This window comes from Hemitrygon akajei, unplaced genomic scaffold, assembly GCF_048418815.1.
Source record: "Hemitrygon akajei unplaced genomic scaffold, sHemAka1.3 Scf000078, whole genome shotgun sequence".
NCBI lineage: Eukaryota > Metazoa > Chordata > Chondrichthyes > Myliobatiformes > Dasyatidae > Hemitrygon > Hemitrygon akajei.
In genome coordinates, this window is record NW_027331964.1 from 3,007,326 (window position 1) to 3,032,544 (window position 25,219).

The window sequence follows — 25,219 nt, forward strand, 5'->3', positions numbered from 1 at the left end:
GCGGGGAGGTCTGATGTGAGGCCGTGAAACCCATTAACATGGACTACTTGACAGATAGACCTCAGTATGTGCGGTTGGGAGACTGTAGGTCTGACACGGTGGTCAGCAGCACAGGAGCGCTGAAGGGGACCGTGCTCTCTCCGGTCCTGTTCACCCTGTACACATCAGACTTCCAATATAACTCGGAGTCCTGCCATGTGCAGAAGTTCGCTGATGACACGGCCATAGTGGGGTGTGTCAGGAATGGACAGGAGGAGGAGTATAGGAAACTGATACAGGACTTTGTGATATGGTGCAACTCAAACTACCTGCGTCTCAATATCACCAAGACCAAGGAGATGGTGGTGACTTTAGGAGACCTAGGCCTCATATGGAGCCAGTGATCATTAATGGAGAATGTGTGGAGCAGGTTAAGACCTACAAGTATCAGGGAGTGCAGTTAAACGAGAAGCTAGACTGGACTGCCAACACAGATGCCTTGTGCAGGAGGGCACAGAGTCGACTGTACTTCCTGAGAAGGTTGGCGTCATTCAATGTTTGTAGTGAGATGCTGAAGATGTTCTATAGGTCAGTTGTGGAGAGCGCCCTCTTCTTTGTGGTGGCGTGTTGGGGAGGCAGCATTAAGAAGAGGGACGCCTCACGTCTTAATAAGCTGGTAAGGAAGGCGGGCTCTGTCGTGGGCACAGAACTGGAGAGTATAACATCAGTAGCAGAGCGAAGGGTGCTGAGTAGGCTACGGTCAATCACGGAAAACCCTGAACATTCTCTGCATAGCACCATCCAGAGACAGAGAAGCAGTTTCAGCGACAGGTTGCTATCGATGCAATACTCCTCAGACAGGATGAAGAGATCAATACTCCCCAATGCCATTAGGCTTTACAATTCAACCGCCAGGAGTTGGATATGTTAAAGTGCCGGGATTAGGACTCAATGTATTAAGTAAACTACTTAAGAACTTTTTAAAAGCAATTTATTAATGCTTTTTGAGAGGGTGATTTTAGATGCATATCATATGTTTACTGTTAAGTATTTTTATGTAATTAGTTTTGCTACAATAAGTGTATGGGACATTGGAAAAATGTTGAATTTCCCCATGGGGATGAATAAAATATCTATCTATCTATCTATCTATCTATCTGGTGGAGATGAGATCCTGGGCTCCTAGACTCTGCTTGTCTGACCTCCTTCAGCCTGGAGCTGAGACGCTACTGTATCAGTGTGAGGAGCTCCGACCCACTGTTGCAGTGCACAGGGTGCGGGGGGCAACAGAAACCTCAAATAAAACTCGAGTCCGACACAAGTCAGGAAGATACAGTGGTTTATTGATTTTTTTTATGAGAAATATAAATGAAACAATGTGTGAGCTGCTAACGTGTGGGAATAAATAATCTGCTCACAGTCACACACAATTAACTGAGCGGAGACAAGGAGTGACCGGTTGAATAATCAGTCCCGTTTCTCACCGTCACTCTGCATCGGGGAACCGATGATTATAAAATCACACTTCAGGGCCGTGTCCGGGATCGCTGCAGATCCAGGGTCACTGCCGAGGGATTTGTCCATTTAACATCATTATATCGGCCAGGCTGCCGAATGCACCGTCCTCAGCAAAGGGAGCAAAAGGATTCTCTCCCGGGATCATCCCCCCCCCACCCCGGGACACCGGTGTCCCAGACTGAGCCCCGGACCCCGGGCTCTTCCTGTCCGGGTAATTCCCCGGGGATGTCACGTGGGGAGTCTCGCACACGCACATCCGGCGGAAGCTGCCCCGCCGGACAGCAGGCGGAAACACGTCACTGCGGGTCCGCTGCGAGCGACGTACACAACGCGAGGCCCGAGCCGGTTCCGTTAAAACCGTTGGGAATCAGCCCCAGCGCACGGCCGTTAAAGGTAAGGGCGGGAGTTAAAGGGGAGGGCGGGGAGTCGGCCAAATGTCCCCATCCCGCGGGCGGGGATGTTCACACATTCAGATGTTCACTCTCAGTCCGGGTCTGACTCCCCGCAGAGGCTCCAGTTCCTTCCTCCCGGTCTCACTGAACCGATTCCCGTACAGCCTGAAACAGATGGGAGAATAAAGATGAAATAAACAGATTACACAACAGTGTCAGTGACAGGAGACCGGGGTTAATGTTTCAACAACACTCACAGACAAATATCACCAGAAAACCCGCGGATCCACTGATATTTCATCACATTGAACATTAACACAAACACTCACCGGATCCGCTTCAGACTCGGGAGGGTCAATATGAGGCGGCGGAGAGCGGGGACAGATCGGTCTGTCAGAGAGTTGTATCTCAGGTACAGCCCCGTCAGTGATGGTTTTGTACTGAGAGCGGAGACGAGATCCTCGACACCAGAATCTGTGAGACCGACTTTCCCCAGACTGGAGATGAGAGAGAGTGAGGGTGAAGGACACAGAGAGACAGGAGACGGTACAAATCCCCAGTGTTTATCAGTAACACAATTACTGATCACATTAATGTTTAGTGTCAGACACCCAGTGACTGTAAACACAATCTCCCACAGTCTGGTACTTACTCCAGTTTCTGTATTTTACACTCCGGGTTCCTCAGAGCCGCAGACACCAGTTTCACTCCTGAATCCCCCAGTTTATTACCACTCAGGTCCAGCTCCGTCAGTGATGGGTTTGTACTGAGAGCGGAGACGAGATCCTCGGCACCAGAATCTGTGAGACCGACACGGATCAGCCTGGAGATGAGAGAGAGTGAGGGTGAAGGACACAGAGAGACAGGAGACGGTACAAATCCCCAGTGTTTATCAGTAACACAATTACTGATCACATTAATGTTCAGTGTCAGACACCCAGTGACTGTAAACACAATCTCCCACAGTCTGGTACTTACCGCAGTTTCTGTATTTTACACTCCGGGTTCCTCAGAGCCGCAGACACCAGTTTCACTCCTGAATGCCCCAGTTTGTTACCACTCAGGTCCAGCTCCGTCAGTGATGGGTTTGTACTGAGAGCGGAGACGAGATCCTCGGCACCAGAATCTGTGAGACCGACACCCTCAAGCCTGGAGATGAGAGAGAGTGAGGGTGAAGGACACAGAGAGACAGGAGACGGTACAAATCCCCAGTGTTTATCAGTAACACAATTACTGATTTTTTTTCTTCAGCACGACTGCACAAGTTGGCCAGTGAGAAGAGCGAGAAGAGTTTAAAAGGAAGACAGATTTACAGAGCGAGCGTCAGAGGAGCGGGAGACAGAGAAGGAAGGCTTTGGCTCAACGGGGCTTCGGCGATAAAGGGTCGAGGCGAGTTAGGTTATCTGCTTACAATACAGGCAGAGAGTATGTGTGTGAGGCTGGTTTTCTGTGCTCGGTGTCAGATGTGGGAGATCCTGGAGACTCCCAGCCTCCTGGACGGCAACATCTGCACCCGATGTGTCGAGCTGCAGCTCCTTAGGGACCGAGTTAGGGAACTGGAGATGCAGCTCGATGACCTTCGTCTGGTCAGGGAGAGCGAGGAGGTGATAGAGAGGAGTTACAGGCAGGTGGTCACACCGGGGCCACGGGAGACTGAAGAAGTGGGTCACAGTCAGGAGAGGGAAGGGCAAGAAGCAGGTACTAGAGAGTACCCCTGTGGCTATTCCCCTTGACGATAAGTACCCCTGTTCAAGTACTGCTGGAGAGGGGTGGGGACAGCCTACCTGGTGGAGGCAACAGTGGCCCTGTGGCTCAGAAGGGCAGGGAAAGGAAGAGGAAGACAGTAGTGATAGGTGACTCTGTCGTTTGAGGGCCAGATAGACGATTCTGTGGACGCAGGAAAGAAACGCGGATGGTCGTTTGCCTCCGAGATGCCAGGGTCCGGGATGTTTCAGAACACGTCCAAGATATCCTGCAGTGGGAGGGAGAACAGCCAGAGGTCGTGGTACATATTGGTACCAGTGACATAGGTAGGAAAAGGGAAGAGGTCCTGAAAACAGAGTACAGGGAGTTAGGAAGGAAGTTGAGAAGCAGGACCGGCAAAGGTAGTAATCTCGGGATTACTGCCTGTGCCACGCGACAGTGAGTACAGGAATAGAATGAGGTGGAGGATGAATGCGTGGCTGAGGGATTGGAGCAGGAGGCAGGGATTCAGATTTCTGGATCACTGGGACCTCCTTTGGAGCAGCTGTGACCTGCACAAAAAGGACGGGTTGCACTTGAACGCCAGGGAAACCGATATCCTGATTTGCTAAGGCTATTGGGGAGAATTTAAACTCGAATTGCTGGGAGGGGGTGGGAACTGAAGTGAAGTGATGGCGGAAAGGGAGGTTGGCTCACAAATAGAGAAAATTTGGAGACAGCGCGAGAGGGAGGATAGGCAGGTGATAGAGAAGGGACGCTCTCAGACCGATGGTTTGAGGTGTGTCTATTTTAATACAAGGAGTGTTGTGAACAAAGCGGATGAGCTTAGAGCGTGGATCAGTACTTGGAGATATGATGTGGTGGCCATTACAGAGACTCGGATGGTGCAGGGACAGGAATGTTTATTTTGAGTGCCCGGCTTTAGATGTTTCAGAAAGGACAGGGAGGGAGGCCACAGAGGTGGGGGCATGGCACTGTTGATCAGAGATAGGGTCACGGCTGCAGAAAAGGAGGACATCATGGAGGGGTTGTCTACAGTCTCTGTGGGTGGAGGTTAGGAACAGGAAGGGGTCAATAACTCGACTGGGTGTTTTGTATAGACCTCCCAACAGTAACAGGGACATCGAGGAGCAGATAGGGAGACAGATTCTGGAAAGGAGTAACAATAACAGGGTTGTTGAGGTGGGAGATTTTAATTTCCCAAATATTGATTGGCATCTCCCTAGAGTGAGAGGTTTTGACGGGGTGGAGTATGTTAGGTGTGTTCAGGAAGGTTTCCTGACACAATACGTAGATAGGCCTACAAGAGGAGAGGCTGTACTTGATCCGGTATTGGGAAATGAACCTGGCCAGGTGTCAGGTCTCTCAGTGGGAGAGCATTTTGGAGATAGTGATCACAATTCTATCTCTTTTACCATAGGATTAGAGAGGGGTAGGAACAGGCAAGTTAGGGAAACCTCTAATTGGAGTAAGGAGAACTATGAGCATATCAGGCTGGAACTTGTAAGCATCAATTGGAAATTGATGTCCTCAGGGAAACGGACCAAAGAAATGTAGAAAATGTTCAAGGGATATTTGCGTGGGGTTCTGAGTAGATACGTTCCAATGAGACATGGAAAGGATGGGAGGGTACAAGATCCGTGGTGCACAAAGGCCGTTGTAAATCTAGTGAAGAAGAAAAGAAGAGCTTCCAAAAGGTTCAAAAATTAGGTAATGATATGAATCTGGAAGATTATAAGGCTAGTCTGTCAGCGAGTTTGATATCAGGTCCAGCCCCGTCAGTGATGGGTTTGTACTGAGAGCAGAGACGAGATCCTCGGCACCAGAATCTGTGAGACCGACATCCCACAGCCTGGAGATGAGAGAGAGTGAGGGTGAAGGACACAGAGAGACAGGAGACGGTACAAATCCCCAGTGTTTATCAGTAACACAATTACTGATCACATTAATGTTTAGTGTCAGACACCCAGTGACTGTAAACACAATCTCCCACAGTCTGGTACTTACCCCAGTGTCTGTATTTTACACTCCGGGTTCCTCAGAGCCGCAGACACCAGTTTCACTCCTGAATCCCCCAGTTTATTATCACTCAGGTCCAGCCACATCAGTGATGGGTTTGTACTGAGAGCGGAGACGAGATCCTCGGCACCAGAATCTGTGAGACCGACATTGTCCAGCCTGGAGATGAGAGAGAGTGAGGGTGAAGGACACAGAGAGACAGGAGACGGTACAAATCCCCAGTGTTTATCAGTAACACAATTACTGATTTTTTTATTCAGTATGACTGTGTAAGTCGGCCAGTGAGAACAATGAGAAGAGTTTAAAAGGAAGACAGATTCACAGAGCGAGCGTCAGAGGAGCGGGAGACAGAGTCGGAAGGCTTTGGCTCAACGGGGCTTCGGCGATAAAGGGTCGAGGCGAGGTAGGTTATCTGTTTACAATACAGACAGAGAGTATGTGTGTGAGGCTGGTTTTCTGTGCTCGGTGTCAGATGTGGGAGATCCTGGAGACTCCCAGCGTCCCGGACGGCAACATCTGCACCCGGTGTGTCGAGCTGCAGCTCCTTAGGGACCGAGTTAGAGAACTGGGGATGCAGCTCGATGACCTTCGTCTGGTCAGGGAGAGCGAGGAGGTGATAGAGAGGAGTTACAGGCAGGTGGTCACACCGGGGCCACGGGAGACTGAAGAAGTGGGTCACAGTTAGGAGAGGGAAGGGCAAGAAGCAGGTACTAGAGAGTACCCCTGTGGCTATTCCCCTTGACGATAAGTACCCCTGTTCAAGTACTGCTGGAGAGGGTGGGGACAGCCTACCTGGTGGAGGCAACAGTGGCCCTGTGGCTCAGAAGGGCAGGGAAAGGAAGAGGAAGACAGTAGTGATAGGTGACTCTGTCGTTTGAGGGCCAGAGAGACGATTCTGTGGACGCAGGAAAGAAACGCGGATGGTCATTTGCCTACCAGGTGCCAGGGTCCGGGATGTTTCAGAACACGTCCAAGATATCCTGCAGTGGGAGGGAGAACAGCCAGAGGTCGTGGTACATATTGGTACCAGTGACATAGATAGGAAAAGGGAAGAGGTCCTGAAAACAGACTACAGGGAGTTCGGAAGGAAGTTGAGAAGCAGGACCGGCAAAGGTAGTAATCTCGGGATTACTGCCTGTGCCACGCGACAGTGAGTACAGGAATAGAATGAGGTGGAGGATGAATGCGTGGCTGAGGGATTGGAGCAGGAGGCAGGGATTCAGATTTCTGGATCACTGGGACCTCCTTTGGAGCAGCTGTGACCTGCACAAAAAGGACGGGTTGCACTTGAACGCCAGGGAAAACGATATCCTGGTTTGCTAAGGCTATTGGGGAGAATTTAAACCAGAATTGCTGGGAGGGGGTGGGAACTGAAATGAAGTGATGGCGGAAAGGGAGGTTGGCTCACAAATAGAGAAAATTTGGAGACAGTGCGAGAGGGAGGATAGGCAGGTGATAGAGAAGGGACGCTCTCAGACCGATGGTTTGAGGTGTGTCTATTTTAATGCAAGGAGTGTTGTGAACAAAGCAGATGAGCCTAGAGCGTGGATCAGTACTTGGAGATATGATGTGGTGGCCATTACAGAGACTCGGATGGTGCAGGGACAGGAATGTTTATTTCGAGTGCCCGGCTCTAGATGTTTCAGAAAGGACAGGGAGGGAGGCCACAGAGGTGGGGGCATGGCACTGTTGATCAGAGATAGTGTCACGGCTGCAGAAAAGGAGGAAGTCATGAAGGGGTTGTCTGTGGAGTCTCTGTGGGTGGAGGTTAGGAACAGGAAGGGGTCAATAACTTGACTGGGTGTTTTTTATAGACCTCCCAACAGTAACAGGGACATCGAGGAGCAGATAGGGAGACAGATTCTGGAAAGGAGTAACAATAACAGGGTTGTTGAAGTGGGAGATTTTAATTTCCCAAATATTGATTGGCATCTCCCTAGAGTGAAGGGTTTTGACGGGGTGGAGTTTGTTAGGTGTGTTCAGGAAGGTTTCCTGACACAATACGTAGATAAGCCTACAAGAGGAGAGGCTGCACTTGATCCGCTATTGGAAAATGAACCTGGCCAGGTGTCAGGTCTCTCAGTGAGAGAGCATTTTGGAGACTGTGATCACAATTCTATCTCTTTTACCACAGCATTAGAGAGGGATAGGAACAGGCAAGTTAGGGAAACCTCTAATTGGAGTAAGGAGAACTATGAGCATATCAGGCTGGAACTTGTAAGCATCAATTGGAAATTGATGTCCTCAGGGAAACGGACCAAAGAAATGTAGAAAATGTTCAATGGATATTTGCGTGGGGTTCTGAGTAGATGCGTTCTAATGAGACATGGAAAGGACGGTAGGGTACAAGATCCGTGGTGCACAAAGGCCGTTGTAAATCTAGTGAAGAAGAAAAGAAGAGCTTCCAAAAGGTTCAAAAACTAGGTAATGATATGAATCTGGAAGATTATAAGGCTAGTCTGTCAGCGAGTTTGATATCAGGTCCAGCCCCGTCAGTGATGGGTTTGTACTGAGAGCGGAGACGAGATCCTCGGCACCAGAATCTGTGAGACCGACATCGGTCAGACTGGTGATGAGAGAGAGTGAGGGTGAAGGACACAGAGAGACAGGAGACGGTACAAATCCCCAGTGTTTATCAGTAACACAATTACTGATCACAATAATGTTCAGTGTCAGACACCCAGTGACTGTAAACACAATCTCCCACAGTCTGGTACTTACCCCAGTTTCTGTATTTTACACTCCGGGTTCCTCAGAGCCGCAGACACCACTTTCACTCCTGAATCTCCCAGGTCATTCCTCCCGAGTCTAAACACAAACAGTTAGATTGATGAACATAGTGATTAAAACCATGGGTCTGAGGCAATTTCTCTCACTCGGATATTTCAGCAAACATTAAACTCTTTATTAATTCACTGATCGTAGTTCCCATCACTGTCAATGTCCCTCACTGCCCAGCTCCAATGAATTCACCGAATGTCAGTAATTTTGTCTGTCGGTGTGACCCTGTAAACTCCACATATTCTCTCTCATTCCCTGATGGTTAGAAAAGTGTTCCTGACGTGAGACAGTCGGAAAGGGCAGGGGTGAAGGGGAGAAAGTCAAACAGTGAGGAAGATTTGAGAATCGGTTAATGTCGATGGGAGATGGAGGAAGAGACATCACCTAAGGTAAAGGATGGAAAGACACTGAAGGAAGCGGATGTGGAAGAGAGATCCCACAAGAGGAAGGGGGATGGGGGAGAGAGATCCCACAGGAGGAAGGGGGATGGGGAAGAGAGATCCCACAGGAGGACGGGGAATGTAGAAGAGAGATCCCACAGGAGGAAGGGGGATGGGGAAGAGAGATCCCACAGGAAGAAGGGGGATGGGGGAGAGATCCCACAGGAGGAAGGGGGATGGGGGAGACGTATCCCACTGGGGGAAGGGGGATGGGGGAGAGAGATCCCACAGAGGGAGAGAGCTCCCGCAGGAGGAAGGTGGAGGGGGAGAGAGCTCCCGCAGGAGGAAGGTGGAGGGGGAGAGAGCTCCCACAGGAGAAAGGGGGATGGGGAGATAGATCCCACAGGTGGAAGGGGGATGGGTTAGAGGGATCCCACAGGAGGAAGGGGGATTGGGGAGAGTGATCCCGCAGCAGGAAGGGGGATGGGGGAGTGAAATCCCGCAGGAGTCAGGGTGATGGGGATGAGAGATCCCGCAGGAGGAAGGGGGATGGGCTTGAGCGATCCCACAGGAGGAAGGGGGATGGGGGAGAGAGATCCCACAGGAGGAAGGGGGAGAGTGATCCCACAGGAGGAAGGGGGATGGGGGAGAGAGATCCCACAGGAGGAAGGGGAATGGAGCAGAGACAGACGCCACAGGAGGAAGTGGGATGGGGAAGACAGCTCCCGCAGGAGGAAGGGGATGGGGCAGAGAGCTCCCGCAGGGGGAAGGGGGATGGGGCAGAGAGATCCCTCAGGAGGAAGGGGGATGGGGGAGAGAGATCCCGCAGGAGGTAGGGGGATGGGGGAGAGAGAGATCCCGCAGGAGGAAGTGGGATGGGGGAGAGAGATCCCGCAAGAGGAAGGGGGATGGGGGAGAGAGATCCCGCAGGAGGAAGGGGGATGGGGGAGACAGATGCCACAGGAGGAAGTGGGATGGGGGAGAGAGATCCCGCAGGAGGATGGGGATGAGGGAGACAGACGCCACAGGAGGAAGTGGGATGGGGAAGACAGCTCCCGCAGGAGGAAGCGTATGGGGCAGAGAGCTCCCGCAGGAGGAAGGGGGATGGGGCAGAGAGATCCCTCAGGAGGAAGGGGGATGGGGGAGAGAGCTCCCGCAGGAGGAAGTGGGATGGGGGAGAGAGATCCCGCAGGAGGTAGGGGGATGGGGGAGAGAGATCCCGCAGGAGGAAGTGGGATGGGGGATAGAGATCCCGCAAGAGGAAGGGGGATGGGGGAGAGAGATCCCGCAGGAGGAAGGGGGATGGGGGAGACAGATGCCACAGGAGGAAGTGGGATGGGGGAGAGAGATCCCGCAGGAGGAAGGGGATGAGGGAGACAGTCGCCACAGGAGGAAGTGGGATGGGGAAGACAGCTCCCGCAGGAGGAAGGGGATGGGGCAGAGAGCTCCCGCAGGAGGAAGGGGGATGGGGCAGAGAGATACCTTAGGAGGAAGGGGGATGGGGGAGAGAGCTCCCGCAGGAGTAAGGGGATGAGGGAGACAGATGCCACAGGAGGAAGTGGGATGGGGGAGAGAGATCCCACAGGTGGAAGGGGGTTGGGGGAGAGAGATCCCAAAGGAGGAAGGGGGATGGGGGTGAGCGATCCCACAGGAGGGAGGGAGATGGGGGAGAGAAATCCTGCAGGAGGAAGGGGGATGGGGGTGAGCGATCCCACAGGAGGAAGGGGGATAGGGGAGCGAGATCCCACAAGAGGAAGGGGGATGGGGAGCAGAGATCCCGCTGGTGGATGGGGGATGGGGGAGAGGGATCCCACAGGAGGAAGGAGGATGGGGGAGAGATATCCCGCAGGAGGAATGCGATGGGGAAGAGAGATCCCGCAGGAGGATGGGGAATGGGGGTGAGAGATCCCACAGGAGGAAGTGGGATGGGGGAGAGTGATCCGCAGGATGATGGGGGATGGGGGAGAGAGATCCCACAAGAGGAAGGGGGATGGGGTAGCGATATCCCACATGAGGAAGGGGGATGGAGAAGAGAGATCTCACAAGAGGAAGGGTGATTGGGAACAGAAACCCAACAGCAGGAAGCGTGATACGGAAGAGAGACACCTCAGGATGAATGTTTATGGGAAAGACAGATCCCACAGGAAGTGGGGTGATGGGAACAGAGGCCCCGCAGGAGGATGGTGGATGGGGAAGGGGGATCCCACAGGTGGAATGGGGGTGGGGATGTGAGAGCCCACAGGAGGAAATCAGATGGACGAGCGATCCCGAAGTAGGAAGGACTATGGGGAAGAGATATCCCACAGGAGGATTGCTGCCCGTGCCACGTGCTAGTGAGGCTAGAAATAATGCAGCTAAATACGTGGATGAGGGGATGGTGCATGATGGAGGGGTTCATGTTTCTGGACAATTGGGCTTTCTTCCAGGGGAGGTGGGACCAGTTCGAATTGGGCAGTTTGCACCTGAACTGGAGGGGGACTAACATCCTTGCCGGTAGGTTAGCAAGTTATGCTCCGGGGGTTTTAAACAAGATTGCAGGGGGAGGGGGTAGAGTGTTAGAGCAGATAGTGATGTGGAGGAGGATAATGGTCATGCGAGGACTGCCTGTATAGACAGATCTCAATGGTTTGTACGTGATAGAAATGTTCTCAGGTGCATCTATTTCAATGCAAGGAGTATTGTAGGTAAGGCAGATGAGTTTAGGGCGTGGATTGGCACATGATGATTTCGACATTATTGCTATTAGTACGACTTGGTTTGCAGGAGGGACAGGACTGGCAGCTTCATGTTCCGAGGTTACGTTGTTTCAGACGTGATAGAGGGGGAGGGATGAAAGGGGGAGGAGTGGCATTACTAGTCAGGGGAATCTCACAGCTGTGCGTAGACGGGACACTCCGGAGGGCTCGTCTACAGAGGCCGTATTGGTGGAGCTGAGGAACGGGAAAGGTGTGACCACACGAATAGGGTATTATTATATACGGCCCAATAGTCCGAGAGAATTGGGGGAGCAAATCTGTAGAGAGCTAGCACACCAATGTAAGAAACAGAAAGTTGTAATCACAGGGGATTTTAACTTCCCACATATTGACCTGGAATCCCACTCTGTGAAAGGGTTAGATGGTGTGGAGTTTGTCAAATGTGTTCAGGAAAGTTTTCTAAATCAATATATTGAGGTACCAACGAGAGAGAGTGCAGTACCTGATCTCCTATTAGGGAATCAGACAGGTCAGGTGACAGAAGTATGTGTAAGCGAACATTTTGCGTCCAGTGACCATAATGTCATTAGTTTCAAGATAATTATGGATAAGGATAGGACTGGTCCACCAGTTAAAGTTCTGAATTGGAGAAGGGCCAATTTTGTGGAAATGAGCGAGGATCTGGGAAGAGTGGATTGGGGTAAGTTGTTTTCTGGCAATGATATATTCAGTAAGTGGAGTTACTGAACTGCGCTTACATCTGGAGTTTGTATGTTCCTGCCAGGATTAAAGGCAAAGTTAACAGGGATAGGGAACCTTGTTGTTCAAGGGATATTGGCGATCTGGTTAAGTAGGTGTTTAGCAGGTACAGGCAACAAGGAACAAATGAGATACTTGAAGAGTATAGAGATTGTAAGGGAATACTAAAGAAGGAAATCAGGAAGGCAAAAAGAAGACATGAGGTTGTGTTGGCAGATAATGTGAAGGTAAACCTGAAGGGTTTCTACGAGTATATTAAGAGTAAAAGGATAGTAAAGGACAAAATTGGTCCCCTAGACGATCACAGTGGTTGTCTATGTGTAGCATCACGAGATGGGGAAGATCTTAAACAGTTTTTTTGTGTCAGTGTCTACTCAGGAAACTGGCATAGCGGATATGGAATTAAAGGAAACAAACAGTAGTGTCATGGAACGCGGCTAGTGAGTGAGTGGGCCAGTGAAGGAGTGGAAATTTGAGGCTTTGACTCGAGAGATTCTGGCAGTTTTGGCAGTTGGACTGTGCAAATGAAGACAACCAAGATTTGAATAGCTCAGACTCAGCAGAAAGCAGCTGATTGACCAAGCAGTTTGAAAAGCTCAAACAAATAAATAGAGGGGTAGCTCAAGCTGAGCGGCCTGTGGAAAGCGGCCAGTGAGTGAGTGGAGATTTGAGGCTTTGACAGGTCTTTACAATGCCTCCTGAGACGGTGATGTGCCTCTCCTGTGAGATGTGGCAGTCTTGGGGGAACTCCCCTCTCCCGCAGAGTCACATCTGCCAGAAGTGCTTGCGGCTGGGCGATCTGGAAGACCGTGTGAGGAATCTGGAGCAGCAGATGGATGACCTTCGACTCATAAGGGAGAATGAGGCAGACAGAGATGAGAGCTACAGGGAGGTAGTCACACCTAGGCTGCCGGAAGCAGGTCGTTGGGAGACAGTCAGAGGGGGGAAAGCGAAGGAGAGTAGACAGGTAGTGCAGAGCACCCCTGTAGCCATTCCCCTGAATAATAAGTTTACCGTCCTGGATGCTGTTGGCGGGGACGACCGACCAGGTGTGAGCCACTGTCGCAGGGCCTCTGTCACTGAGTCTGACCCTGTGGTGCAGAAGGATGGGACGGAGAGGAGGAGAGCTGTCGTCATTGGAGACTCTATAGTTAGGGGAGCAGACAGGAGATTTTGTGGACGTGAGAAGGAAACCCGCAAGGTTTGTTGCCTCCCGGGTGCCAGGTTCCGGGATGTGTCTAACCGGGTGCATGACACTCTGGTACGAGAGGGAAAGCAACCAGAAGTCGTGATACATGTTGGTACCAATGACATAGGCAGGAAGAGGGATGAGGTCCTGGTGTGAGTTTCGGGAAGTAGGCAGAAGGCTGAAGAACAGGACCTCAAGGGTGGCGTTCTCAGAATTGCTGCCAGTGCTACGTGATAGTGATGGTAAGAATTGGAGGAGATGGCAGTTGAATGCGTGGCTGAGGAGTTGGTGCAGGGGACAGGGTTTTAGATTTTTGGATCATTGGGATCTCTTCTGGGGAAGGTGGGACCTGTACAGATTAGATGGGTTGCACCTGAACTCGAGGGGGAGCAATATCCTTGCTGGTATGTTTGCTAGCATGGTTCCGGAGGGTTTAAACTAATTTGCAAGGGGGATGGGACCCAGTGCGATAGAGCAGTGAAAGAAGTGCATGGAGTAAAGCCAGATCTGACACATAGAGAGGCTTTGAGGAAAGAGCAGCAGAATGAAGGGTAGAAGGGCTAAAGTGTGTGTACTTCAATGCAAGAAGCATCAGGAACAAAGTTGAACTGAGAGCTTGGATACATACATGGAATTTTGATGTAGTGGCCATTACGGAGACTTGGCTGGCACCAGGGCAGGAATGGATTCTCAATATTCCTGGATTTCAGTGCTTTCAAAGGGATAGAGAAGGGGGTAAAGGGGAGGACGGCTGGCATTACTGGTCAGGGATACTATTACAGCTGCAGAAAGGGTGGGTAATGTAGCAGGATCCTCTTTTGAGTCAGTATGGGTGGAAGTCAGGAACAGGAAGGGAGCGGATACTCTACTGGGGGTATTCTATAGGCCCCCTGGTAGCAGCAGAGATATCGAGGAGCAGATTGGGAGGCAGATTTTGGAAAGGTGCAAAAATAACAGGGTTGTTATCATGGGTGACTTTAACTTCCCTAATATTGATTGGCACTTGATTAGTTCCAAGGGTTTAGATGGGGCAGAGTTTGTTCAGTGTGTCCAGGATGGATTCCTGTCACAGTATGTAGACAGGCCGACTAGGGGGAATGCCATACTAGATCTAGTATTAGGTAACGAAACGGGTCAGGTCACAGATCTGTCAGAGGGTGAGCATCTGGGGGGGCGGGGGGGGGGGTGTGCCCACTGCTTCCTGACCTTTAGCATTATCATGGAAAAGGATAGAATCAGAGAGGACAGGAACATTTTTAATTGGGGAAGAGCAAATTATGAGGCTATAAGACTAGAACTTGCGGGTGTGAACTGGGATGATGTTTTTGCAGGGAAATGTACTATGGACATGTGGTCGATGTTTAAGGATCTCTTGTAGGACGTTAGGGATTAATTTGTCCCGCTGAGGAAGATAAAGAATGGTAGGGTGAAGGAACCATGGGTGACAAGTGAAGTGTAAAATCTAGTCAGGTGGAAGAATGCAGCGTACACAAGGTTTAGGAAGCAAGGATCAGATGGGTCTATTGAGGAATATAGGGTAGCAAGAAAGGAGCTTAAGAAGGGGGCGTGAGAAGGCCTTGGCGAGTAGGGTAAAGGAAAACCCCAAGGCATTCTTCAATTATGTGAGGAACAATAGGATGACAGGAATGATGGTAGGACCGATGAGAGATAAAAGTGGGAAGATGTGCCTGGAGGCTCTGGAAGTGAGTGAGGTCCTCAATGAATACTTCTCTTCGGTATTCACCAATGAGAGGGAACTCGATGACGGTGAGGACAATATGAGTGAGGTTGATGTTCTGGAGCATGTTGATATTAAGGGAGAGGAAGTGTTGGAGTTGTTAGGATGGATAAGTCCCCGGGGCCTGCCGGAATATTCCCCAGGCTGCTCCACGAGGCAAGGGAAGAGATTGCTGAACCTCTGGCTAGTATCTTTATGTTCTCGTTGTCCACGGGAATGGTACGGGAGGATTGGAGGGAGGCGAATGCTGTCCCCTTGTTCAAAAAAGGCAGTAGGGCTAGTCCAGGTAATTATAGGCCAGTGAGCCTTACATCTGTGGTGGGAAAGCTGTTGAAAAAGATTCTTAGAGATAGGATCTATGAGCATTTAGGGAATCATGGTCTGATCAGGGACAGTCAGCATGGCTTTGTGAAGGGCAGATCATGCCTAACAAGCCTGATAGAGTTCTTTGAGGAGATGACCAGGCCTATAGATGAGGCTAGTGCAGTGGATGTGATCTACAAGGATTTTAGTAAGGCATTTGACAAGGTTCCACATGGTAGGCTTACTCAGAAAGTCAGAAGGCATAGGATCCGGGGAAGTTTGGTCAGGTGGATTCAGAATTGGCTTGCCTGCAGAAGGCAGATGGTCATGGTGGAGGTGGAACAATCAGATTGGAGGGTTGTGACTAGTGGTGTTCCGCAAGGATCTGTTCTGGGACCTCTTCTTTTTGTGATTTTTATTAACGACATGGATGTGGGGGTAGAAGGGTGGGTTGGCAAGTTTGCAGACGACACAAAGGTTGGTGATGTTGTAGACAGTGTAGAGGATTGTCGAAGATTGCAAAGAGACATTGATAGGATGCAGAAGTGGGCTGAGAAGTGGCAGATGGAGTTCAACCCGGAGAAGTGTGAGGTGGTACACTTCGGAAGGACAAACTCCAAGGCAAAGTACAAAGTAAATGGCAGGATAGTTGGTGGTGTGGAGGAGCACAGGGATCAGGGGATACATGTCCACAGATCCCTGAAAGTTGCCCCACAGGTAGATAGGGTAGTTAAGAAAGCTTATGGGGTGATAGCTTTCATAAGTCAAGGGATAGAGTTTAAGAGAAGCGATGTAATGATGCAGCTCTATCAAACTCTAGTTAGGCCACACTTGGAGTTCTGTGTCCAGTTCTGGTCACCTCACTATAGGAAGGATGTGGAAGTATTGGAAAGGGTACAGAGGAGATTTACCAGAATGCTGCCTGGTTTAGAGATTATGGATTATGATCAGAGATTAAGGGAGCTAGGGCTTTACTCTTTGGAAAGGAGGAGGATGAGAGGAGACATGATAGAGGTGTACAAGATATTAAGAGGAATAGACAGAGTGGACAGCCAGCGCCTCTTCCCCAGGGCAACACTGCTCAGTACAAGAGGACATGGCTTTAAGGTAAGGGGAGGGAAGTTCAAGGGGGATATTAGAGGAAGGTTTTTCACTCAGAGAGTGGTTGGTGCGTGGAATGCACTGCCTGAGTCAGTGGTGGAGGCAGATACATGAGTGAAGTTTAAGAGACTACTAGACAGGCATATGGAGGAACTTAAGGTGGGGGGTTATATGGCAAGTAGGGTTTGAGGGTCGGCACAACATTGTGGGCCGAAGGGCCTGTAATGTGTTGCACTATTCTATGTTTTATGGAACATATAGAGATTAAAGAGGAGGAGGTGCTTACTGCCTTACAGCAAATAAAGGTAAATAAATCCCCGAGGCCTGACATGATATTTTCTGGGACCTTGAGAGAGACTAGTGTAGAAATTGCAGGGGTCCTGGCAGAAATATTTAAAACGTATTTTGCCACAAGTGCGGTGCCGGAGGATTGGAGGGTAGCTCATGTTGTTCCGTTGTTTGAAAAAGGCTCCAAAAGTGCACCAGGTAATTACAGGCCAGTGAGCCTGACATCGGTATTAGGTAAATTATTGGAAGGTGTTCTGAGAGATCGGATATACAAGGATTTGGACAACCAACGGCTGATTAAAGATAGTCAGCATGGCTTTGTTCATGGCCGATCGTGTTTAATGTATAATGTAGTGTTTTTCGAGGAGGTTACCAAGAATGTACATGAAGGAAAGGCTGTGGATGTTGTCTACATCAACTTCAGTAAGGCTTTTGACAAGGTTCCACATGGGAGGTTAGTTCAGAAGGTTCAGACACTAGGTATCCATGAAGAGGTTGTAGATTGGATTTGAAATTGGCTGTGTGTGAGAAGGCAGAGAGTGGTAGTGGATCATCGCTTCTCAGACTGGAGGCCAGTGACTAGTGGTGTGTCTCAGGGATCTGTGCTGGGACCATTGTTGTTTGTTGTCTATATCAATGATCTAGATGATAGTGTGATAAATTGGATCAGCAAGTGTGCTGATGACACTGAGATTGGAGGCGTTGTGGACAGCGAGGAAGGCTTTCAAAGCTTGCAGAGGGATCTGGACCAACTGGCAACATGGGCCCAAAAATGGCAGATGGAATTTAATGCAGAAAAGTGTGAGGTGTTCCATTTTGTAAGGACAAATCAAGGTAGGACATACACAGTAAATGGTTGGGCACTGAGGAGTGCGCAGGAAGAAAGGGATGTGGGAGTTCAGATACATAATTCCCTGAAAGTGGCGTCACAGGGAGACAGGGTTGTAAAGAAGGATTTTGGCATCCTGGCATTCATAAATCAAAGTTGAGTATAGGAGTTGGAATATTATTGCTGAAGTTGTATATGACATTGGTGAGGCCAAATTTGGAGTATTGTGTGCAGTTCCGGTCACTGAACTATAGGACGGATATCAGTAAGACTGAAAGTGTGCGGAAAAGATCTGCGAGGATGTTGCCGGCTCTTCAGGAGTTGAGTTACAAGGAAAGATTGAACAGGTTAGGACTTTATTCCTTGGAGCGCAGAAGAATGAGGGGAGATTTGATAGAAGTTTACACAATTACGAGGGTATAGACAGGGTAGATGCGAATGGGCTCTTTCCACACGGATTAGGAGAGATAAATTACAAAAGGACTTGGCTTCAGGGTGAAAGGGGAAAGGTTTAGGGGGAACGTCCTCACTCAGAGAGTTGTGAGAGTGTGGAACGAGCTGCTATCTGATGTGGAAAATGCGAACACATTCTTAGGTTTTATGAATAAATCTGATAGATGCAAGGATGGGAGAGGTCTGGAGGGTTATGGACTGGGTGCAGGTCAATGGGACTAGCGGAATAAAGTTTTGGCACAGAGCAGAAGGGCCGAATGGCTTGTTTTCTATGCTGTAGTATTCTATGATTTTACGATTCTATGAAGGAATATGGGGAGGTCAGTTCCCACAGGAAGAAGGGGGATGGGGAAGAGAGATCCCACAGGAGGAAGGGGGATGGGGAAGAGAGATCCCACAGGAGGATGGGGGATGGGGTTGAGAGATCCGACAGGAGGAAGGGGGATGGGGAAGAGAGATCCAACAGGAGGAAGGGGGATGGGGAAGATAGATCCCACAGGATGGAAGGGGAATGGGAAGGGATACCACTGGAGGGAAGGGAATGGGGAAGTGAGAACCCACAGGAGGAAGGGGGATGGGGGAGAGAGATCCCGCAGGAGGAAGGGGGATGGGGAAGAGAGATCCCACAGGAGGAAGGGGATGGGGGAGAGAGATCCCACAGGATGGAAGGGGAATGGGAAGGGATACCACTGGAGGGAAGGGAATGGGGAAGTGAGAACCCACAGGAGGAAGGGGGATGGGGGAGAGAGATCCCACAGGAGGAAGGGGGATGGGGAAGAGAGATCCCACAGGAGGAAGGAGGATGGGGAAGAGAGATCGAACAGGAGAGAGGGGGATGGGGAAGTGAGATCCCACAGGATGAAGGGGGTTTGCGAAGAGAAATCCCATAGGCAGATGGGGGATGGGGAAAAGAGATCTGACAGGAGGAAGGGATACCACTGGAGGGAAGGGAATGGGGAAGAGAGATCCCACAGGAGGAAGGGGGATGGGGAAGAGAGATCCTACAGGAGGAAGGAGGATGGGGAAGAGAGATCCCACAGGAGGGAGGGGGATGGGGGAGAGAGATCCCGCAGGAGGAAGGGGGTTGGGGAAGAGAGATCCCACAGGAGGAAGGGGATGGGGGAGAGAGATCCCACAGGATGGAAGGGGAATGGGAAGGGATACCACTGGAGGGAAGGGAATGGGGAAGAGAGAACCCACAGGAGGAAGGGGAATGGGGAAGAAAGATGCCGCAGGAAGAGGGGTGGGAAAAAGACATTCCACTGGAGGATGAGGAAAGTGTAATAGAGAGCCCACAGGAGGAATGGGAATGGCGACGAGATCCCTAAGAATCGAAGGGGAATTGGGATAAAAAGTCCCACAGGAGGATTCCAAGGATAAACGATAATCCTACAAGACGAGAGGATGCAGAAAATTTTTCTACGTGTGTGTTGGGTCTGAACAGAGACCCAGAGGAGATGCGGCCTCGCTCTCTGTGTATCTGGTAGTGAGCAACGTCACACACTATCAAGGACAGGGGAGGGCAATCTCACAATGGTATTTCTTTCCTTCTCACTGGGACAGTATGCAGACGGTCTCTTGTCCCTCACCGGGAAGGGGGTGTGAATCTCTGACCCACCTGCTGCAGTCAGTGTCGGTCTGGGTGTCAGTAACAGTGAGAAGGAACATTGTCAATGGACGTGTCACAGGCAGCAGGAAACACGGCCATTCCTGTGATTTACTACCATTAAACCAATGGTCGTTATTCACTGATCTGATAAGTATCCAACATCCTTCACAAGGACCACAGAACCCTCCCGTCCTTGGGGAATTACTGCCCGATCCCCTGGGCATTTGTCACAATTCTTCACAATCTGATTTATCACAGTTTAACCCAAATCCCTTTACATTGAAATGACACAACAGAACAGTTTCACAGTTCCGAGAGAGAGATAAATCAAGTTACCTCAACTCCTGGCACTTGTGCAGCCCGGGTCCCAGCCGCTGGATTCCTTCACACTGAATGTGGCAGTTCCCCAGGTCGAAGTGTTTTATTGTATCACAGAGTCTGATGACATGAGACAGGACCGCGCAGTCAATCGGGGTCAGTGTCATTCCACTGAATGAAAGTGTTTCCACAGATCCCAGTGCGGCCTGAGCCAGTCCACGATTCTGAGACTCAAACAGGTAGTGCAATGTGTTCAGGAGGCTCCTTTTACCAGCTTCACTCCTCGTGTTTCCACTCTGTCGTTTAACCTCCTCCTTCACCCAGTCAATCACCCGGCAGGTTGTTTCATGAGGAAATGGACCCAGAAACTCCTCCAGGCCCCGAGCTGTCATTGGGGAGGAGAGACCAGCAACAAAACGGAGAAATACCTCAAATCGCCCATCTGTTGTGTTGTGGGTTTCAGTGAGGAATTTCAGGATATCCCCAGGATGTGTATTCAGGAATTGTGCGACTGCAGCTACAAACTCTTGGATGGTGAGGTGTGGGAATGTGTACACCACGCTCTGGGCAGAATCCTCTCTCTCCAAAAGCTCCATCAGGAACCCGGACAGGAACTGGGAAGGCTGAAGACTGTAGTTGACCAAATCTCCATCTGTAAACACAATCTTCTTCTCCAACACTCCTCTGAAGGCCATCTGACCAACCCTGAGTAACACATCACGGGGGTTCTCAATCTCACGGCCGTGGTTTTTCAGGATGTTATAAATATAGTAGGAGTACAGTTGGGTGATGGTCTTGGGAACTCGCTGTGTGTCCCTGACTCTTTGTGTGAAGAAGGGGCCCAGTGCCAGAGCGAGGATCCAGCAGTAGGAGGGGTTGTAGCTCATGGTGTACAGTACCTCGTTCTCCTTCACATAATTGAAAACAGCTTCGGCCACTGTCGGATCTTCAAAATGTCTGATGAAATATTCCTTCCGTTCCTCATCAACAAATCCCAGGATTTCAGCCCAGACACTGATCTCCGCCTTTTCCAATAAATGTAACTCAGTGGGACGGGTGGTCACCAGCACTGAACACCCTGGGAGCAGCTTGCCCTGGATTAAACGGTACACAATGTCAGACACTTCACACCACCACTCGGGATCTGGGCACTGGTGCTTGGGTTCGGTATCTCTCCGACTGTCCGCAAAATCGATTTTGTGTTTGAATTCATCCAAACCATCGAATATAAACAGTAATCCCTCTGGTTTCTTCCAGACCTCTCTCAGGAAATTCCCAAAGTAAGGATACTGATTCAGAATCAGTTCCCTCAGGTTTATTCTACAATTAATGGTGTTTAAATCTCGGAATTTGAAACTGAAGACAAACTGGAATTGTTGGTATATTTTCCCCATGGCCCAGTCATAAGCAATCTTTTGTACCATCGTTGTTTTCCCGATCCCCGGGACTCCGGCCACTGCTGCTGAACTCCCAGATTTGGATTTACTCCGGGAAAAGCTGCTCTGGAATAACTGATCAGTACGGATTTTTTCCAGCTGTCTGCGGAGTTGTTCCTCTCTATAATCCTCATGGTCTCTGCCTCTTGCCAGCAGCTCATGTTCCACCAGTGTCCGATCTCGAACAGTAGAAATGACTGTGAGCTCAGCGTATCGATCAGCCAGCTGGAAGACCTTCACCTTCTCCGACATCAGGATCGTGTTCACTCTCAGTGTTTCAGTTTGTGCCCGCAGAGTCTCCTTGTGTTTCTGTTGAACATCTTCCATGGGAACAGAGAACATATTCAAAACGTTAAATGGCTCATCTGACAAAGAACTTTATAACGGTATTTCAGCATTCAGTGTTTGAGATTACATGAATAAATTCAATGGTTCCATGGATATTAGGACAGAAAGTAAAATTCTGTTCACAGACACGGAATTGACAGCAATGGATGTCCCTGAAAATGTCCAATCCTCATGTTCTGGTTGTAGATATTTGTGAAGGTGAACATTCCCCTGATTGCACTTTCTGAGGAAGCTTAAACAAGCATCACTCCCCACTAACATCTTAACTACATTCTACAGAGGCGTGGTTGAGAGTGTGCTGACCTTTTGCATCACAACCTGGTACTCCAGCTGCAGTGCTGCCGACAAAAAAGCCTTGCAGGGGGTGGTTAGGGGAGCAGAGAAGGTTATTGGGGTCTCCCTACCTTCTGTCCAAGACCTCTTTCAACGTCGATGCCTCCAGAAGACACGGTACATCATTAAAGACCCCTCACACCCTCTCCATGAACTGTTTGTTCTTCTGCCATCAGGTAAACTTTACAGGAGCATCAAAACTAAAACCACAAGGCTACTAAACAGCTTCCTCCCACAGGCAGTCAGACTGCTAAATAGCTGCTCTGCCTGACTCTGCTTTGGACACATTTAACTTGCACCGGACACTTATAACTTGATTTAAAGCGACATGTGGCTGTTGTGTTTTATTATTTATTGTTGTGTTTATTATTTAGTGTTGCGTTTGTAATGTTATGATTGCACTGCTCCTGGGAAACGCTGTCTCATTCTACCCTGCAGAGCTGATGTTCAGTTGGAACGACAATAAAGTTTTTGAATCTTGAATATCCTATTGCAATTCTGACTGCACTCCCGTTACAACAACATTTCACTATATTTAAGGCATTGTTTGCCTCATTAACAGACGACGTTAATGTTGATCTGGTGTGGAACTATGGAGAGCAGGACACTGTGCATTTTGGCCAATCTGCACACTGGGGAGTCACAGGTGTCCACTGCTCTTGCATCAAAACAGGAGCAGAATACTCAGGAAATACTCAAGTCGGGCAGCGTCTGGGGGAGAATCACAGTGAAGTTGCGGATCGATAACCCATCGGAATGACAGGAATGAAAATGGGTAGTTTTCAATCGCAGTGATGGAGGATTGGTGGAAAGATGGAATCTGTGTTAATGGAAGAAGCCACAAACGTCTGTCTCAGTGATGTACATCGTTTCTGTGGGAGAGGGTGATGAAGTCTTGGCAACTGCTACTCATCAGTGTTGCTGTGGGGGTGTGGGGCGCTGTCTAATGAGGCCTCCGTCTGTCAGAGTCGACCATGGATGTCCTGCCCCTGCAAGCCGGGACACTCCGATATGGAGAGGAAGCTTCTGCCAATGTAGCAAGCTCCCTCTCTCCATGCATCTGATGTACACAAAGGAACGGCAGAGATTGACACAGCTTGGCACCAGAGGTGTCGCAGGAGATGCCAGTCTGCGTTGAACACCATTTAACACTGACTCAGGGACTCCAGCTCCAGGCTTTTCCCATTGGGTTTACTCCCAAACTCTCCCCCATGAGGGGTTACAGTTACAAGGCAGTGGAGTTTTGAGATCAGAGTTTTCTTGTTCCTGGGTGAGCTGCCAATCATAGCCAACAAGCCCCATCTGCCCAAAGCGACTGGTTGTAAGGCACCAGTAACCCAGCTCTGCCCCTTCTCCTGTGGGAAGAAACGCTTCCACCGGGATTAGTGACTAAACCGAACGTGAAGGCCAAGAGCTGGACAGAGGCTACTCGCCACAGGGAGCATTTAATAGGTCGCGGCAGCTCATCCGCACTGTCACCCCCCTCCCCCCCCCCCGGTTGTAACAATCTTAAGCAACCAAGGGGCGCTGTATTATTGACAATGAATCGGTAAATTGGTTTATTATTGTGACATGCACCACTGTAAAATGGAAAACATTTCTGCATGCGATCCAAATAGATCATTACGTCACATCGGTGCAATGAGGTTGTACAAGGAAAAATGGAACAGAATAGTTCAGGGAAACAGTGTTTCAGTTGCCGAGAAAATGCAGTGCAGGCAGACGATAAGGTAGAAGGCCAAAGGATCATTGGGAGGTCAGCGTTGAGTTTTTTTGGGACTATGTTCCTAAACTGTAGAATTCAACACCTTAAACTACAGTACTGTGCAGAAGTCTGAGGTGTATATTAGGACTGACACATTTTGTCTTTTATTTTCTAGTTTGCACTTTATCCCGTTGTGATGCGGTTTGAATGGCCTCGTCTGGATAAAAGGTGCTTTAGAAATAAGTCATTATTATTATTATTATTATTATTATTATTATTATTATCTTAGCCTAAACTGGTAAAACCTGAGGTACAAGCATAGCCAAGCATACTCATGTCTCAATTGATAGGAGATTTCAGACTATTCTCGTGGTGTATCGTGTTATGGGTTTTCGAAGATTTACACAAGTATCGCCGTGTGGGCCTAATTTATTAATACTATTCTGTAAAGCCTTTAGGATGATACCAGTTATTGATATTACGATTGGGATAAATAATACCCTGTTCGTGTTCCATAGTCTTTCATTTTGCCCTTTCAATTCAACATATTTCTGGTATTGTTTTTTACTAATTCATTTCTGTAAGTTATGTGTGTTTGGAATGGCTATATATATTTAAAAAGTTGCTTTTGCTTGTTTATCCTGTAAAATTACATCCCAACGCAGATCATGTATTATCCTATCTGAAATAATGATCGGACGCAGTATGATATGAAGGACTCTAACTCTAAAAGTGGAAGAGGCTTTTACGTTTAAGTAAATTATGGTGTTTTTCATCAGTTGTAGTTTAAGCAATTTGTTTGTGAATGTTGTCCGCCATTTTATTGTGCTTGTGCAAGTAATGAGATGTAGTTGAACTACTGCAGGATCTTGTAAAGTCGGATTGTTTGTAGTTTCTCTTATAATTTTCAGCATATATCGTCTTGGACCTATTAGTCGTTTATTCTGTATTATTGATAACTACATGTGTCAACAACCTTGTCCTGTATTGCTACAATGATCCCTTCTGTTTCTGGGAAGAAGTCTCCAACTCTGAGCCAGGGGCTCGACGCTTCCTTGTCGACATCTAATCGGCTCAGATCGTGTGGATGTCCTCCGTGGGGAGTCAGACTCTTCCATTGGTTAACGTGTTCTACTATTATGATAGTTTCTTCACTTTTATGGGTTATGCTTTCAGTTACGTTCAGTGATGTGTATCCCTTATCAGATTTGCATATGCGTGTATGGAGTGCTGAATCCTGCTTGCGCTATGACAGTGTGTCAATAGAGCTAATTGTGGATTTCAGAAAAGGCGAGATGAGGGAACACGACACACCAGTCCTCACAGAGGGATCTGATGTGG

General features: G+C 49.3%; 2 protein-coding genes and 1 long non-coding RNA gene across 3 annotated transcripts in view; 1 reads left to right on the top strand and 2 right to left on the bottom strand.

Moving 5' to 3' along the window:
• LOC140722511 (uncharacterized) overlaps nt 1-25,219 on the bottom strand; it is a 432,302-nt gene that overhangs the window by 389,737 nt on the left and 17,346 nt on the right. The window lies entirely within an intron of this gene.
• Nucleotides 1-25,219, top strand: part of LOC140722508 (NACHT, LRR and PYD domains-containing protein 3-like) — an 863,879-nt gene that overhangs the window by 116 nt on the left and 838,544 nt on the right. The window lies entirely within an intron of this gene.
• LOC140722510 (NACHT, LRR and PYD domains-containing protein 3-like) lies at nt 1,316-21,850 on the bottom strand. Its single transcript, XM_073037234.1, has 7 exons — nt 20,075-21,850; nt 8,334-8,420; nt 5,601-5,771; nt 2,868-3,038; nt 2,542-2,712; nt 2,219-2,386; nt 1,316-2,054 (listed from the first exon to the last, which is right to left on the bottom strand). Exons 1-7 carry the CDS (start codon nt 21,832-21,834, stop codon nt 1,967-1,969), a joined length of 2,616 nt encoding a protein of 871 aa, XP_072893335.1. The 5' UTR covers nt 21,835-21,850; the 3' UTR covers nt 1,316-1,966.